Source organism: Narcine bancroftii, chromosome 11 (genome assembly GCF_036971445.1).
Source record: "Narcine bancroftii isolate sNarBan1 chromosome 11, sNarBan1.hap1, whole genome shotgun sequence".
NCBI lineage: Eukaryota > Metazoa > Chordata > Chondrichthyes > Torpediniformes > Narcinidae > Narcine > Narcine bancroftii.
In genome coordinates this window covers 70,509,805-70,528,719 of record NC_091479.1, presented here as the reverse complement: position 1 = coordinate 70,528,719, position 18,915 = coordinate 70,509,805, and the positions used below count along the sequence as shown (strand labels likewise).

The window sequence follows — 18,915 nt, the reverse complement described above, 5'->3', positions numbered from 1 at the left end:
TACAGACAATGCCGGATTCGAACCCTGGTCGCTGACACTGCAACAGCATTACACTAACCATGCCGCAGATCTGCTGCAGATCTCTAGTTTCATTCCATTTTTCTTATTTCTCAAGCCCACTGTTGGGTCCCATCAGATTTCAGACACAACTGGAGCTACTGAATCTGACAGCAATGCATTAGACCCAATAGATTTCTCCTGTTGACACAACTTGAACTGGTCAAAATGAAGAAAAAGACTCAGATTAAAATGAGTCACAGAGCATCCTAAAGAACTTCATAACCGCCAAGTACTGTTGCTGTGTTTAAGAGGTTCTGTTTACCCAGAAATGTTAAAGACAAAGGAAACCTTCATAAAAAAGATAAGTTTGCTTAAAAAAATTACTGTGAAAATGATGAGATATCTTGTTCATCACCACCCAATCATTTTACAATACATTTGGGGCTAATAGTGAGCTGGATACTAGCCCTCTGGGCTGAGGAGGGCTTTATAGTAAAGTAGATACCAAGCCACTGGTGCCAGGAGTGAAATGGAAGCTAGATTTGTATTGCCTCACTAGACCAGTGAGCAGAACTGATTGGCAGCCAGAGACCAAGCTCTCCATGGCTGTTGTGGGTTAGAAAATCAGTTAGGCACTCACTGAACCACCCAAGTACAAGAGATGATCTCACCCTTGCAAAATAACCAAGTTAGAAGATTTTAAAAAGCACCTTGTTTAAACATTTCAAGACAGACTGTTTTTTTTAAAAAAATACACATTTTTAAAGTGAACCACAATGTCAATCCATTAAAATACTACAAATTTTCTATCAATATCAACAAGTTCTCTACTTTTGTGGTTGTATGAATGGTGACTAGGATCACAGGAAGACTATAGTTCAGATTCTGAGTGGGTGAAAGGAGCCTCTGTATAATGTTTCAAGTAAAACACAAGCTCCCTCAATACTCTCTCAGCAACAAAAGCTTTGGTTGTTGCTTTCACACACACCTTAAAATATATAGGTCTGAGGAAGAAGTAAGTGCCCGAATGATAACTGCACTCAAAACAAAGAACCGATGCACTTTAATTATGTTGAATCAGTGGTGATGGAGCAAATTCTAACAATATCTACCATCTCTGCTCCCGTCACTAGATTCTCAATTCCAGACATGCCATTGCGATAGGGTGTTAAATGGCCGCTGGATGTGAAAATCACACATGTGGAATATTTAAATGGAGCTACTTTAAGAAATTTCTAAACATAGCAGTGGCTTCTAAAAGGAGCAAACTGACGTAGTGAAATGACTGCTGGCTGCAGTCATACAAGGTGGAGCTCCGTGGAAGGACCGTTTCGTCAAAACTTTCAGCTGAAAATATCAAACATCACAAATGACAACATTCAGTATGCTTATTTTCAGTTTAATCTTGGGGGGGGGGTGGGGGTTGGGGGGCAACAGGAACAAAATCAGAGCAAAGTGCAGGAATACATCACTAGCAACAGAGATTGTAATTTATTGGTCGGGATTAATTTCTGAGTGCAGGGTTTTAAAAGAAAATTGACTTCTCGCCTAATTGCCACAATAAAATCTACTTGTAGGAAATAATAAACTGACCATAACTCCAGTCAAGAGTTTGCCAGATGAATGTGGAAAAAGTTGCACAGATTCACTGGACTTACTTAATAGCACATGCCAGTTCAGCTCAGAGACCTCAACAAAGGGAAAAAACAATAATCGAGAAAGTATCATCAGTTCCAAGTTACACACAATCCAGTAATTGTTTATTGTCACTGGATCAAAATCCTGTAATTCCCATTTATTCTCGTTGCAGGAACACCACCTCTAGAAGCACAGCAGTGATTTAAGAAGATTTACCAACATGCCTCTGCATAATAGACTGTGTTCTGGTTTTCTCTCATTATTATTCCCACACTTTTAAGCCTCTGTTGGGTCTCTGAACAATCCCTTTCCCCCATTTATTTTCCCAGTAACCTATGCTCTCTCACATGCCCATGAACGCCACCTTGATTCTTCAACCGCTCACCTGCAGTCTGGGGAAAGGTACAAAGAAGTTGGCATTTGTCAGATTGAAAGTAATTCTCAGGTCTCCAGCCATCCATTCTTTCCTTTTTTCATGCATTCTTCTATTCCTTCTGCATTTTGCTGTTGTTCGTCAGCACTGCTTGCATTAACCAGGCTACATAAATGGCCTGTCCCTGACTGTGCGGAGGCATGTTGGTAATTCTTCATAAATCATTGCTGTGTTTGTATAGGTGGTGTTCCTGCGACAAGAGTAAATGGGAATGACATGATTTTGATCCAGTGACAATAAAGGATCATTGGGATTGTGTGTAACTTGGAACTGACGATATTCTCTCTTTTTATTGTTTTTTTTCCCCCCCTTGTTACGGTCTCTGAGCTGAACTGGCACGTGCTATCAAGCAAGTCCAGTTTTTTTCCATGTTCATCTGGCAGCAAACTCTTGACTGAAGTTATAATCAGTTTATTATTTCCTACAATTGAATTGAACCTTTCTGTCCTTTTTTTGACTGGACACACCCTTCTCCACTTAAATACTAATATTACCACCCACAATGCCAGCAAACATACTCCACTACTCAAAAATAAACTTTGACAGAAACCTTGATATCAGAAACACTCCAGGTAAACAAACAGTGATATAATCTGAAAATAAATCAGCGAGAATTCACTGCCCATTGAAGCAGTGGAGGCTATCTCAGTAAATACAGATTAAATACAGGGGCTACTCAACTTACAATGGGGTTATGTTCCTTCAAACCCATCGTAAGTCTTATAATTTTTTTAAAATAAAATCGCTAGTCAAAAAAACTAAGCACCTTCCATTTTTTATAATTAAATTTTGAATACCTTTATTCTACACTGCGAAAACTATCAATGTACACAGCTGGGTATGAAGAATGTTTGAAGCATTGAAGTAAAATTAATGGCGAGGAGGGTGGAGTAGCATACCGCACATCACAAGCGCGGGAACAGAGTGGAATTCGAAATTGAAAATACGGATTTGAACCATTATAACTAAAAAAAAAATTGTAAGTTGGACCACCGTAAGTTGAAGAGTACCTATATATTTAACAAAAGGTTGGATAGATTTTTGAAGACTGCACGGATGGCAGTCTCTTCAATATGAGGCGCCTGCCAGCTCACACCAAGACACAAGAGAAACTTGTCCGTGAACTACTCTTTGCAGACGATGCCGCTTTAGTTGCCCATTCAGAGCCAGCTCTTCAGCGCTTGACGTCCTTCTTTGCGGAAACTGCCAAAATGTTTGGCCTGGAAGTCAGCCTGAAGAAAACTGAGGTCCTCCATCAGCCAGCTCCCCACCATGACTACCAGCCCCCCCACTTCTCCATCGGGCACACAAAACTCAAAACGGTCAACCAGTTTACCTATCTCGGCTGCACCATTTCATCAGATGCAAGGATCGACAATGAGATAGACAACAGACTCGCCAAGGCAAATAGCGCCTTTGGAAGACTACACAAAAGAGTCTGGAAAAACAACCAACTGAAAAACCTCACAAAGATAAGCGTATACAGAGCCGTTGTCATACCCACACTCCTGTTCGGCTCCGAATCATGGGTCCTCTACCAGCACCACCTACGGCTCCTAGAACGCTTCCACCAGCGTTGTCTCCGCTCCATCCTCAACATCCATTGGAGCGCTTTCATCCCTAACGTCGAAGTACTCGAGATGGCAGAGGTCGACAGCATCGAGTCCACGCTGCTGAAGATCCAGCTGCGCTGGATGGGTCACGTCTCCAGAATGGAGGACCATCGCCTTCCCAAGATCGTGTTATAGGGCGAGCTCTCCACTGGCCACCGTGACAGAGGTGCACCAAAGAAAAGGTACAAGGACTGCCTAAAGAAATCTCTTGGTGCCTGCCACATTGACCACCGCCAGTGGGCTGATAACGCCTCAAACCGTGCATCTTGGCGCCTCACAGTTTGGCGGGCAGCAACCTCCTTTGAAGAAGACCGCAGAGCCCACCTCACTGACAAAAGGCAAAGGAGGAAAAACCCAACACCCAACCCAAACCAACCAATTTTCCCCTGCAACCGCTGCAACCGTGTCTGCCTGTCCCGCATCGGACCTGTCAGCCACAAACGAGCCTGCAGCTGACGTGGACTTTTTACCCCCTCCATAAATCTTCGTCCACGAAGCCAAGCCAAAGAAAAAGAAAGAAAGAAGGGATAGATTTTTACGAAGTAGGGGAATTAAGGGTCATGGGAGGCGGGGGAAGACAGGTAGGTGAAGAGGAGCTATCATGATTTCATTGAATGGCGGAGCAGTCTCGATGGTCGACTCTTGCAACTATTTCTTATGTTCTTAAATGTAGGATTCTTTCAAATGTTTTTCTTTTTTTAAAAAAAAGACAAATCCATTTCTTGCTTTGGGAAAGAACTTCACTAACTTTCATACAGTATGACAGCTACAGTAACCCAGATGTAAATTATTCAAAGTTCTCAAGGTTTACCATAAAAGTATTAATTTTCCATATTTCCCTCTGGCAAAGGACTAGTATTCATTTTATTGATATTTTAAACTTATTTTTGTGATTTGTGCTCTTCTACCCAACTTAGACTTTTAATCCCCAAAGTTGATCTGGTCTTTTTAACTTTCCATCAAAATACGGCACCTTACACATTTTAGAATTAAAGTTCTTTTGTAAGTCCATCAACAGGTCATTTCTCTGCCTTATAAATCACACATTATTTGCTACCATTTGCAAATTTTGAAATGGAGCACCTGCTTTCTGAATCCAAACCATGGATTTAAATGGAACATTGGTTTCCCATCTTTTACCAGCTAGTGTAGAAAATCAAGAACTCTAAGGTTCTTTGGGGTGGCAGGGTTAGCATAGGTGCTAGTGGAATGCTATCACAGTGCAAGCGACCTGGGTTCTAATTGGTAGTTTGTAAGGAGTTTATACATTCTCTTCTTAACCATACGAGTTTCTTCTAGGTGTCCTGACTTTCTCCCACCCTCCAAAAAACATAGGGGATTTGTAGGTTAATCGGTATATTTGGACTGCATGGCTTATGGGGCTGAAAGGGCTTGTTATTTCCAAATTTTAAAAAAATGCTCTGGTTTTAGTCCACTTAACATCCATCTCTCATCACGACTGCTGCGTGAACTGCTGAGGATTTTCCACAGTTTATATTTCAGGTTTTAACATCTGCTGTCTTATTCTTTGGCTTGGCTTCGTGGAGGAGATTTATGGAGGGGTATTATACTTTTTGATAAATCTCCGACTTCTTTTGTCCCAAGTCTACATGCTGTAATTTTGGCACAACACCGCTTCACCCTCTTTCAAAGGCCACTATCTCAATGGTATTTTTCCTCATCTCTTTCTGGTACTTGGTGGACCAGGAAGCAGTTACTTGTCCTTTATCAGAAGAAGAGATACGACTCCATAATTGACCTGTTTTCAGAGCTACAGATGAAACAGTCACAATCTCTACTACAGCAGTGACAGAACTGAACATCCTTGTTTTCGCAGCTTAGGAACCAAAATCTTTTAAATTGATGTTGCTGCCCTTGGTGACAAGCAAGAGACAGTAGAGCTCAACACACATTTATCACAGCTTCCAGTGCTAACGCAGCCTTTGATAAAGGAGAAAAAGGTAAAAAGCCCATGGTCTGCCAGCAGCATCAATCCCTGCTTTGAGGATATGGACTATCTGCTGCTGGCAGATCAAAGCACTGTCTGAAATACCCTCCAAAGTGATGGCATTATCTCTCAGCACATTACCCCAATGCTCAAATTATTTACCAGTCCCAACGGACAGGCCACATTGAATGCATACCTGACACAGGGTTCCAAAAACAGTCAATCCACAGAGTTCTATCACGGCAAGGCACAATGAGGAAGTTACAGAAAATGCTTTAAGGTGTTCACAAAACATCCATAAAACCATACAACACCTTCACTGACTCATGGATATCTCCATCCCTTGCAAATCAAAATGGAGAAGGAATAAGCAAGAAGCCCATGAAAGCCTTATGAAAATAGATGTAAGAGTGCAGCACCTCCCATACAAAAGGCCACATGCCCATCACACAAGAACAGCCACCCCTGTTTGTGGAAAAGCCTATAGATCCCACGTAGGCCTCAGTTAAAGCTAGACATCCTCAATCCCCAACAGGCTATCCAAGGAGGTTTCGTCAAGATCAGAGCATTTTGGGCCAGATTTTACTGACCCAGTACCTCCAACGAGAAACGCCGATCATCCACCCCCCCATCCGGCTCAATACAATCATCCATGTGGGCTGGAAGCATACAGGATTTCAGTCCTGTGATTTCAGTGGCTGTAGGCTCTGAGGCAATTCCCTACTACCAAAACACTAAGCACATCTTTTTACACAGACAAAAACTTTACCCTGGAGAAAGGCACATTCAGAAACTAACGGCTGGAAATCCAAAAAATAGAAAGTGCTGGAAATTCTTAGTTCCAATGGAAGGTCATCAGCTGAAAAATTAACATTGTGTTTCTCTCTCCACAGTTATCACCTGACCATGTGAGTATTTCCAGAGCATTTCATAAAATAAGAGGGATTTTTTTTTTAAACAGTACGTAACACTGGCATTCAGAGGCTCAGACTATTAAAATTCAAACTATAAAATAACTACTAAAAAAAGACATTAAAACATGAAGAACATAAAATTAAACCACGGCTACATTTAAGCAATAAAAACATACATTTCTGGAAACAACTGCCAGTCAGTTAGTAACGTTGGAAAGTGGATCTCAATCAACAGTTCAGGTCAAAGCCCTTCATCAGAACCGGGAGGGAAAAGGGATCAAACCAGAAGGTGGTGGACAGAACAAACAGAATACTCAAATGATGCAACCCCAACGGTGCAATGGGAAAAAGGTGGAAATGAAGTCATACAGTCATAGATGAGAGTGAAAACACAAAGCCACGAAATGAGGGTTGTTCAAGAGCGAGGGCACGAAGGGCTGTAAAAGGAGAAAAATGCCGAGCTTACGGACCACCCCATTGTCAAATGGCACTGATGGAGAGAGAAAAATAGAGTCAATGTGATACACGATCTGGCCAGTTGGAACCATAGAACATTACAGCACAGAAAATAGGCCATTCAGCCCTTCTAGCCTGTGCCAAAAACATACTGCAGACCTGCACCCATTCCATAGCCCTACAGATATCTCCCATCCATGTATCTATCCAATTTATTCTTAAAACTTAAGAGTGAACCCACATTTACCATGGCAGATGGCAACTTGTTCCACACTCCCACCAGTATAAGTGAAAATGTTCCCCATAATATTCCCCCTAAACCTTTCCCCTTTCACCCTAAAGCCACATACTCTTACATTTATCTCTCCTAATCTAAGTGGAAAGAGCCTATCCACACTTACTCTGTCTGTACCTCTCATAATTTTGTAAACCTCTATCAAATCTCCCCTCATTCTTCTGCACTCCAAGGAATAAAATCCTAACCTATTTAATCTTTCCATTCAACTCAATTCCTGAAGACTTGGCAGCATTCTAGTAAATCTTCCAATCTTACTGATATCCTTCCTGTAGTTTGGCAACCAGAAGTGCACACAATACTCCAAATTTGGCCTCACCATTGTCTCATACAACCTCATCATAACATCCCAACTCCTATACTCAATACTTTGACTTATGAAGGCCAAGATGGCAAAAGGTTTCTTCACAACCCTGTCTACCTGTGACACCACTTTCAGGGAATTATGTATTTGAATTCCCAGATCCCTTTGTTCTTCTGCACTCCTCAGTGCCCTACCACTTACTGTGTATGTCCTACCTTGGTTTGTCCTTCCAAAATGCAACACCTCATACTTTTCTGCATTAAATCCCATCTGCAACTTTCTGGCCCATTTTTCCAGTTGGTCCAGATCCCTCTGCAAGCTTTGAAAGCCTTCCTTGCTGTCCATACCACCAATCTTAGCGTCATGAGCAAACTTGCTAATCCAATTTACATTACCATCTAGCTCATTGATATAAACATCAATGGTCCCAGCACCGATCCCTGAGGCACACCACTAATCACAGGTCTCCAGTCTGAGAAGCAATCATCGACCATCTTTCTCTGTCTTCTCCCATTTACCAAATTTCAAATCCAGTCTTCAATCTCTCCATGGATACCTAGCATCTGAACATTCTGAACTAGCCTCCCGTGTGGGACCTTGTCAAAGGCCTTAATAACGACCATGTAGAAAACATCCACAGCCTTTCCTTCATCTACTTTCTTGATAGAGAAGGTTTCCTCCCACGCCACAAAGACTTGCTGGAAGTTGGTCTCTGCAAATGGTCTCTTAAATAAGCAGGCAGTAGAAGAATTGGGTGGGAGGGTGGCTGTTAATAGGTGTGTGAAAACTAATAGGTTACAAGGAATTAAGTGGAGGAACGGTATTAGGGTATAGAGTCAATGGGCTGAATAGATTCCTTCTCTGTAATAAAGAAATACCAAAACATAAGTGGCCATGTGTGTTGATTTCAGATGTATTTCTGCTTTATTAAGAGATCCTGATTTATTTCTGGTCTGAGGGAGTTTTATTTTTGAAGAGTTATCCTTTAAATAGAAAATTTGTGGAGCTGCTTGCTGCAAATTTTGATCCAATACTAAACACAGCAGTCACTTAACCCAGATAACATTCAAATTAATTTGGGAGCATAAAGTAAAAGACATGCCTGTTCTAATAATGGCAAAGCATCACTTTGGATATCGACCAACAGGCCTGGAACACTAGTTCCAGTTCCAAATAGCATGCTGTATAATTTGATATCTGCTAAGTGCAGGTATAGTTATCCTTCACATGACTCAGTGAGAAAGATAACACAAAACAATGAACATTTCTACTGCTGGTTCAGAAAGGCTAACATATTGGGCAATGGCAGGTGTGGGGGGGGGGGGGGAGGGGGGGAGGGGATGGAAACAGATGTTGGGAATGCAGTCCAGGAATGCAGCTGGAGCTGGGGTCAGGAACTTGGACGAACTATATGGCCAGAGCAAATGCCAGGAGAAAGCCCTGCACGTTGCTCGTTTGGGATATTGAGGAGAGCGCAAATTGAGCAAGTCTCCTGTGTCTGAGCTTATGCCATGCGCGAACACACATATAGACAACTGAATGACACGCACTGGACAGCATTGACAAATGCAGTGTCCCACATAATGCTTGGGGCAAAAACATTTTTTCTTTTATTTTCCCCTGCAATCCAGTTTTACATTTGTAATCAAACAATTCACATGTGATTAAAGTGTACATTTCAGATCTTATTAAAGGCTATTTGTGTACATTTTGGTTTGACCATGCAGAAATTACATAGTCTCCTTATTTCAGGGCAACATAATATTTGGGCCATAGCAATACTATGTATATTAAAGTAGTCATGTTTAGTATTTTGTTGCATATCCCTTGCATGCAATGACTGTTTGAAGTCTGTGATTCACAGATGCCATCAGGTGCTAAGTATTTTCTCTGGTGACGCTCTACCAGGCCTCACTTACGCTCCTGCTTGCTTCAGGGGCTAGTGTCCCCTAAAGTTTTCTCATCAACATATGGAAGGCATACTCAATTGGATTTAGATAGGATGACCGACTTGGCCATTCAAGAATTTTCCAGTTTTTAGCTTTGAAAAACTCCTTTGCTGCTTTAGCAGTATGCTTGGAATCATTGTCTTGCAACAGGATGAAGTGCTGTCCAAGGAGTTTGGAGGCATTTGCTCAAACTTGAGCAGATGAGTTTTCTATACACCTTGGAATTCATTTTACTACTGCCAGCTGCAGTTACATCATATATGAAGATAAATGAGTAAAATTAGGAGAAACTAGTTCTGAGCATATTTTGTATAAATGGCATGAAGGATTATTAAAAGGACAATTAGATACACCAATTCTGAGACATTCGCTTAAGATATGGAATGGAGTACACATAGAAAGAGGAATGAAGAATTATAAGTTGATATGTATAAATACTGTACATGTATTGATGTACATGTATGATGCCGCTTTAGTTGCCCATTCAGAGCCAGCTCTTCAGCGCTTGACGTCCTGCTTTGCGGAAACTGCCAAAATGTTTGGCCTGGAAGTCAGCCTGAAGAAAACTGAGGTCCTCCATCAGCCAGCTCCCCACCATGACTACCAGCCCCCCCACATCTCCATCGGGCACACAAAACTCAAAACGGTCAACCAGTTTACCTATCTCGGCTGCACCATTTCATCAGATGCAAGGATCGACAATGAGATAGACAACAGACTCGCCAAGGCAAATAGCGCCTTTGGAAGACTACACAAAAGAGTCTGGAAAAACAACCAACTGAAAAACCTCACAAAGATAAGCGTATACAGAGCCGTTGTCATACCCACACTCCTGTTCGGCTCCGAATCATGGGTCCTCTACCGGCACCACCTACGGCTCCTAGAACGCTTCCACCAGCGTTGTCTCCGCTCCATCCTCAACATCCATTGGAGCGCTTACACCCCTAACGTCGAAGTACTCGAGATGGCAGAGGTCGACAGCATCGAGTCCACGCTGCTGAAGATCCAGCTGCGCTGGATGGGTCACGTCTCCAGAATGGAGGACCATCGCCTTCCCAAGATCGTGTTATATGGCGAGCTCTCCACTGGCCACCGTGACAGAGGTGCACCAAAGAAAAGGTACAAGAACTGCCTAAAGAAATCTCTTGGTGCCTGCCACATTGACCACCGCCAGTGGGCTGATAACGCCTCAAACCGTGCATCTTGGCGCCTCACAGTTTGGCGGGCAGCAACCTCCTTTGAAGAAGACCGCAGAGCCCACCTCACTGACAAAAGGCAAACGAGGAAAAACCCAACACCCAACCCCAACCAACCAATTTTCCCTTACAACCGCTGCAATCGTGTCTGCCTGTCCCGCATCGGACTTGTCAGCCACAAACGAGCCTGCAGCTGACGTGGACTTTTTACCCCCTCCATAAATCTTCGTCCACGAAGCCAAGCCAAAGAAAAGATTGATGCAAATTAAAAAAAAATAAATGAAGATAAATGCATCAGGACCTGTGGCAGCCATACATGCCCAGGCCAAAGCACCCACACCACATTTCTCAGATGAGATGGTATGCTTTGGATCTTGGACAGTTCCTTCACATCTCCACTCTTTGCTCTTGCCATCACTCTGATATAGGTTAATCTTGGTCTCATCTGTCCATAAGACCTTTTACTAGAATTCTGCAGGCTCTTTTAAATACTTCTTGGCAAACTGTAACTTGGATATCCTATTTCTGTGGCCAACTAGTGGTTTGCAACTTACCCTCAGTATTTTTGTTCATGAAGTCTTCTGCAGACAGTAGTCATTGACATAAAGAGTGTTTCTCATCAGAGAGACAGGCATTTGGTGAGTTTTCTTCATTAAGATGAGAATTCTTGTGTCATCAGTAGAGGTCTTCTTTGGCCTACCATTCTCTTTGTAATTACTGAACTCACCAGTACCCTCTTTCCTCCCAATGATGTTCTAAACAGTTGATTTTGCTAATCCTAAGGTTTCGGCAATGTCTTTCTGTTTGGTTCTTGTTTTTCAGTCTCATAACGGCTTCTTTGGCTTTCATTGGCACAACACTGGTCTTCATGTTGAAAAATGGCAACTACAGACTCCAATGGTGATCAAAAGCTTAGAAGCAAGCCCAGCTTTACACCTGCACCAAAAACACACCCAAGTAATCAAACACGTGTGAAGCCAAATGACCCAAAAATTATGGTGCCCTGAAATGGGGGAACTATGCATAAAAAGTATTGTAATTTCAACGTGGTCACACCAAAATGTATGCAAATAATCTTTAATAAAATCTGAAACATACACTGTAATCACATTAAAATTGTTTGATTACAGACATAAATAAAGGAAAAAAATGTGTCTTTGTCCCAAACATTATGAAGGGCCCACTTTAATCTGTGACTATTAACACCCATACAGCAGGGCCTAGTCTCAATTTGTCTTGCCAATGGATGAAGGCCCTGCTCTATTAGACCCACGCTGTAGCTTCTCAACAAGAAATTAAACTATCCACAGATATATGGACAATATGAAGCTCAGAAACTGGAACATCAGGACCTTTATTGACAAGCCCAGAAATGAGGCCTGAATATCTAGACTCACAGTTCAGAAGTAGGATGGCTTGAGCACATGGAAGCAACCAAAGGAGGAAACCCCAACTAACCACTTGCCCCGTCAGCTACTTTCTGTAAGAACCTGCAATTCCCACATCGCCCACATTAGCCACCTCAGAACCCATAGAATCAGAGTAGAAGGAGATCCTCAATTCAGAGTGGCTGCCCTGAGGAGGTGAATAAAATCATTCAATGCAATTCCCAAAAGACCAGAAAAAAAATACCCCACCTAATGAATGTAACATGGCAGCACAAGCAAGGAATGGCTTCTATCTCCATGGCATGGAGGCACATTGGGATTGGCAGCGGAAGCATGGTAATGGCTCGGCTCCAGTTCAGTGGTATGGTGGCAGGGGCAGCAACTGGATTGGCATCGGGATCAAGCCTGGGGCACCACTCAGCACCATCCACTGAGTCAGTAGTTGGCTGCAACTATGGCAGAACCACAGGAGAGGCAGCAGAGAATGGGAGAAGCAGATTTGGAGGCTAGTGTGACCAGGTGAGGGAGAAAGGAGAGTTACATGGCATAGAGTCTGCTCTTATTGAACCTATATCTGAAAATTTTGCAGGGAATGAATTTGATTTAAAGTTAAAATACCTGATGTCTTAATTAATCTCTTTACCTGTTGCTTGCTTTATGTGAATTTTTAAATTCAGAGTGGCGCTGGAGAGCAGTACCTTTTGCCTGCTGCCTGGATATCAGAAAGCTCAGTTTTTCACTGCATTTCAGTACACATGACAATAAACAAAGTCTTGCATAATAACTATGGAATTTATCGTTTTAGCTACACGTTCCCTTAACCATCAGCTGCCTAAATATAAAATTAAAAGATATGCACATTCTCCCCATAACCACATGGTTTCCTTCAGCTGTTCGGGCTTCCTCCCACATTCCAAAAACTTAAGGGGTTCGTAGGTTAATTCACCACATGGGTGTATTTGAGCGACACGGTCACCACGCTGTATCTCAAAATTAAAAATTAAATAACCTACTGAAACAATGTCGCAAAAAGAAACAAAGATTCTAGAAAACTGAAAAACAGATTGGGATCATTTAAACCCCAGAAAAATAAGACCCTAACTGTATGCACTTCAGTGATTTGGCTGGCAGACTGCAGTGTAGGCCTACTGAGGCTTGGACCCTTCTGAGATCCACCAATGGTCAAACACTTGGTCAGTTTTTCAGATCCGCCACAAAAAAATTCTCACATTCTGTGCACTCGTGGAAATGGTTGAACCAAATGAATACCTGGTCCAAGTCCCTGGTTGTGTCAATTTTCTAGTAGCATACTGAAAATGACAAGGCAACAATCTGTATTCTGCACTAATACGAACAGAATGCGTCTGTGGAGTAATTTAAGAAAAGCATGCTTTTGACGCATGGAGACATCACAGTAGCATCCAAACTTATCCCTAAACCATAATTTTCTCGGCATGTTTTTCAATTGTAGGCCAAAACATGAAAACTTTTATTTTTCTATAATATTTTAAATTTGAAAATCAGATTGGGAAGCACTCAGCAGGTCAGGAAGCATCCGTGGAAAGAGATAAGACTTCTGTTAGAACAGTTCTGATTTCCTGTTTTCAGTTCAGTTTCTGCACTTTTTGTCCCCCATTTTCATTTATTGTGTCTGTGCTATAAGGGCTGCAACCACTTTTTAACTGCAAAAGAGAAATCGGGGATTTAAAATCTTGGCCTATATCTGAGCAAAAAGCAGAGGAAATTTTAGGATGGGGTTAAATTTAGATGCAACTCTTATACTTCTACATTACCATCAACTGCCAATGTGCATTATTAAGATCATACATTAAAAAAAAAGATAGACAACAGACTCGCCAAGGCAAATAGCGCCTTTGGAAGACTACACAAAAGAGTCTGGAAAAACAACCAACTGAAAAACCTCACAAAGATAAGCGTATACAGAGCCGTTGTCATACCCACACTCCTGTTCGGCTCCGAATCATGGGTCCTCTACCGGCATCACCTACGGCTCCTAGAACGCTTCCACCAGCGTTGTCTCCGCTCCATCCTCAACATTCATTGGAGTGCTTTCATCCCTAATGTCGAAGTACTCGAGATGGCAGAGGTCGACAGCATCGAGTCCACGCTGCTGAAGATCCAGCTGCGCTGGGTGGGTCACGTCTCTCGAATGGAGGACCATCGCCTTCCCAAGATCGTATTATATGGCGAGCTCTCCACTGGCCACCGTGACAGAGGTGCACCAAAGAAAAGGTACAAGGACTGCCTAAAGAAATCTCTTGGTGCCTGCCACATTGACCACCGCCAGTGGGCTGATATCGCCTCAAACCGTGCATCTTGGCGCCTCAGAGTTTGGCGGGCAGCAACCTCCTTTGAAGAAGACCGCAGAGCCCACCTCACTGACAAAAGGCAAAGGAGGAAAAACCCAACACCCAACCCCAACCAACCGATTTTCCCCTGCAACCGTGTCTGCCTGTCCCGCATCGGACTTGTCAGCCACAAACGAGCCTGCAGCTGACGTGGACTTTTTACCCCCTCCATAAATCTTCGTCCGCGAAGCCAAGCCAAAGAAGAAAAAAGACATTAAAAAAATAACTCGAGTGAGCTTGCTAAAGCCAATCCATATGCAGAGAACTAAACCCCAACAAATATCCATACCTCACAGGTTAAGTCAAAAGGGAAAAAAATTAGCAAGAGCAAAATTGAACACAGTAAAATCTTTGTTGTGTTTCTGTTTTAAGTTTCACCACTTGTGACAATCTTCACTCTTGCAGGTGCAGAATAAACATAACGTTAAGTCTTACAGATTCAACAGAATGATGGACACCAAGTTTTTTTTAATTACAATCATTTAGCTCATAGCTGTGGATTGCTGCTATGAGAAAACGGATTAATCTTCTCTTGTTGGTTAAGGGACACGCTAAACTTTATGCTCTTCGAGTAATAACATGGGTCAGTTAACCGATGTTTGAATGACTAGGATGGACAGCTAAGACTTTTGATTTATCATTTCGTCCAAAGGGAATGCTCTGACAATGTGCTAAACTATCACCCAAGGTTACATACTGAAAGGTGTCCAAGCAAGCAACTCAATCTCAATCCTCAAACAAAGTGGTTTCAAAATACCAGTGAGAACATTTTGTTTTGATATATCAAGTGCCATAATTCAATGGTGGCCAGGCAACCATAATAAATAAAAATATCCAACTGCATTGAGACTGGCAAGCTCAAGTAACTAAACTGAAAATTCACTTCCTTTGCACCAAATCCAATCAAACATAGCAGCTCCATTAAACAATAGCAATGCAATATAGTGTGGATTTTTTGCTTTTGAGAAGAGAATTTCCATGTCTTTAGGTGTGAAGTTTTAGTTTTAATGAGAACTAGATCAGAGCAGATTTTAAGAAACCACACTGGCTCCATCTGCCAGCAGCACTTCTAGGCTTATCTACATGACATGGTTCCCACTCCAGCTTAGCAAACTTTTAGCATCCAAATGATTGTACATCCATCCTGGAGTTCCACAGCTACAATGGCAAGTTCCCCCTCAAATGTGATGGTCCAGCACTAACTTCCCTTTCCAGTGGCCTGTATATGTGGGGAGCAGGTAGAAACCTAGAGGTCATGAAACTAACTGCCCCTGCATTTGGCCAATGAATTGACACAAGAAGTTTAGGCAATTCTGTACAACTTCACAGATTAATGACTGGATCCCAGATAGAGCACTCTTTGTGCATTTTATTTAAATTTTGATTTCCTTACTTCCAGACCACAATCAGCAAGGATTGATTAAGAACATCTCCTCCACCATCTCCATCAGTACTGGAGCATCTCAGGGCTGCGTTCCTAGCCCTCCGCTCTACTCGTTATACACCTATGGCTGTGTGGCTCAGTACGACAACACCATCATCTACAAATTTGCTGACAATATCACAATAATGGTTTGTATATAAAGGGGTGATGAGGGAGATTGAAAACTTGGCTGAATGGTGCACCCACAACAGCCTCGCACTCAATGTCACCAAAACCAAGGAGTTGACTGTTGACTTCAGGAAGGGAAAACCAGAGGTGTATGACCCAGTGATCATTGGGGGATCAGAGGTGGAGAGTGAGGATCAGAGGGTGAGCAAATTAAGTTCTTGGGTGTCACTATCTCAGAGGATCTTTCCTGGATCCAACACACTAATAGCATTGTGAAGAAAGTGTGTCAGCGCCTATACTTCCTCAGGAGTTTGCAAAACCAAGGCCAATTTCTACAGATGTATGGTGGAAACTGTGCTGACTGGCTCCACCATGGTCTGGTATGGGGACACCAATACCCCTGAGGGTAAAGCCCTCCAAATTGTAGTGGACACAGCTCAGGACATTCCAGACAAAACCCTCCCCACCATCAAGAACGTGTACATGGAACACAGAAGCAACAATCATCAAGGATCAACACCACCCTGGACACACTCTGTTCTCACTGCTGCCATCAGGAAGGAGGTGTAGGTGCCACAAGACTCGCAGCACCAGGTTCGGGAACAGCTGCTACCCCTCCACCATCAGACTCCTCAACAACAAACTCAATTGGGGAAATCATTTAAGGACTCTTACTACATGTGTACATAGTTTACATTTTTTTTGCACATTAGTGGTCATTCTGCCTCACCCGCAGCAAAGAAGCTCAAGGTTGAATGTGATGTCATGCATGTACTGTGACAATAAACCTAAAACCTAAAAACAAATGTACCAATCCCCCATACTGCATCAAAATCCTTTGGGATATTAACCACTAGAGCCCCTGAAGAGGGCGCACAAAATCAGTGAACCGGTGCGGACTCGAAAGGCCAACATGACCTGTTTCCGCTCCGTAAATGGTTATATGGTTATATGGTAGTGGTTCTCAACCTTTTTCAATCCATTCACATACCACCTAAGTATTCCCTATGTCATAGGTGCTCTGTGATTATAAGGGATTGCTTAAGGAGGTACGTGGGTGGAAAGAAAAAGTTTGAAAACCACTGTTTTAATCATACCTAATTGACTCATTATGTGCACGGTTTCATAAGTCCAAAGGAAATGGGCCAATGACAATTTTTCTCAAGCAAAATATTTCAGTAACAATTGGGTCTACAGCAATGGTTTTCAACCTTCCCTTCCCACTCACATATCACCTTAAGCAATCCCTTACTAATTACAGAGCACCATTGGCATAGGGAATACTTAAAAGTGGTATGTGAGTGGAAAAAAGGTTGAGAACCACTGCGCTAGAGACAAGATGCATTCTCCTTTCAATCTTGCCCTTTGAGGTGCACAGACCAAGAGGACACTATCTTTTCACTAGCTTCTGGTAATACAGATCTGACCCACCCACACTCACAACTAAAACCTGAAAGAGTGGTCATCTCATAAAAGGATGTGGTACCAACAGAGAACGTGGAAGAAATTCACTAGGATGTTGTGTGGAAAGGAGGGCCATCATTAAAAGGAGAGATTTGACAGGCTGGGGTTATTTTCCACTAGTACATTGGATGCTGAAAGTTGATCTTACAGAGATTTACAAAATTATGAAGGGCATAGATAGGATACATGGTCAGAACCTTTTTCCCCGGTCAAGAGTGTCTTGAATTATGCAGCACAGATATAAAGCATGAAGAGAGAAACTTAAAGGAGATCTGAGGGGGTCGGCTTTTTGTTGCAGATGGCAGTGAAGTTTTGGGACGAGATGACCATTGATGTGGTGGTGATATGCAATTACAATATTTAAAAGGCATCCGAACAGAAACCTGGATAAGAAATAGAGCAAAGAGGCAAATTAAGAACCAATGAAACCAAGGAATACTAATGACATCTGAATTGATTATCAAATAAAAGTGATTTGGCTCCATCACCCTTCCAGCTATTAGAATTGTCAGATCCTTCTGCTGCGCTGACACCTGCAAATGTCCACATCACAGACAGCCTGTGTGCCTGAGGAAATATAATTTAGGGACAGTGAGGTCTCACTTGTATGAAGGACATTCAAGAGCTGCTAGTCATTTACAATGGAAAAGACTTTGCAGTTTTCAGGGCCTCAATCAATTGGAAGCAGGACTCAAGCAGATGACTGACCCTCGGACCAGATTGAAAGAAATTGCTCTGGTCCAAAGATGGGAAAATGGAGAGCAGTATGCCAGAAGAAGTTTCCCTTCTGCCTTATTCATGCCGGTGGGTCAGCAAGCCAGGGATGAGTTTCTCTCTTTGGGTGCAGATATACAAGGTTGTAGACGGAGCCCAGGACATTAGAGGCAAAACCATCCCCACCATCGAGAATAACTAAAGGGAACACTGCTGTCAGAGAGCAGCAACAATCAAGGATCCCCACCACCTAGCACATGCTCTGTTCTCACTGCTACCATCAGGAAAGAGGTATAGGTGCCACAAGACTAGTACCATCAGATTCAGAACAACTGCTCCCCCTCCACCATCAGATTCCTCAACAACAAACTCAGTCAAGGACTCATTTAAATTACTTTTGCATTTAATTAATTTTTTTAAATTCTCTCCGTATTGCAATTTGTTTACATTGTTATCTCTTTACAGGTCTTTATTTGTTTACATGTGAACATATTTGTTTTTTTTGCATTACCAATGCCTCACCCACAGGAAAATGAATCTTATAATGCAATCTCATGCATGTACTCTGACAATAATCTGAAGTCTGACAAGCTTTTCCAAGTTGTTACGAAGGTGACAGAAAGCAGGATCAGGAACTCTGGCCTACAACTTCTTCTGCAACAATCCTGGACTCCTCTGCTTT

The 18,915-nt window shown here is 42.4% G+C and overlaps 1 protein-coding gene across 17 annotated transcripts in view; it reads right to left on the bottom strand.

Annotated features, from left to right (window-relative positions):
* The window catches only part of LOC138745878 (ataxin-7-like protein 1), a 192,210-nt gene that overhangs the window by 78,838 nt on the left and 94,457 nt on the right, over positions 1–18,915 (bottom strand). Inside the window, exon 1 of one of the 17 annotated variants that reach the window (XM_069903339.1) lies at positions 2,024–2,114. The exons of the other annotated variants lie outside the window; for them this stretch is intronic. Coding sequence (XP_069759440.1) covers positions 2,024–2,099 — 76 coding nt within the window. The 5' untranslated portion in view covers positions 2,100–2,114. Of the gene's footprint in view, positions 1–2,023; positions 2,115–18,915 lie in introns of those variants that run through there. 17 annotated transcript variants of the gene reach the window in all.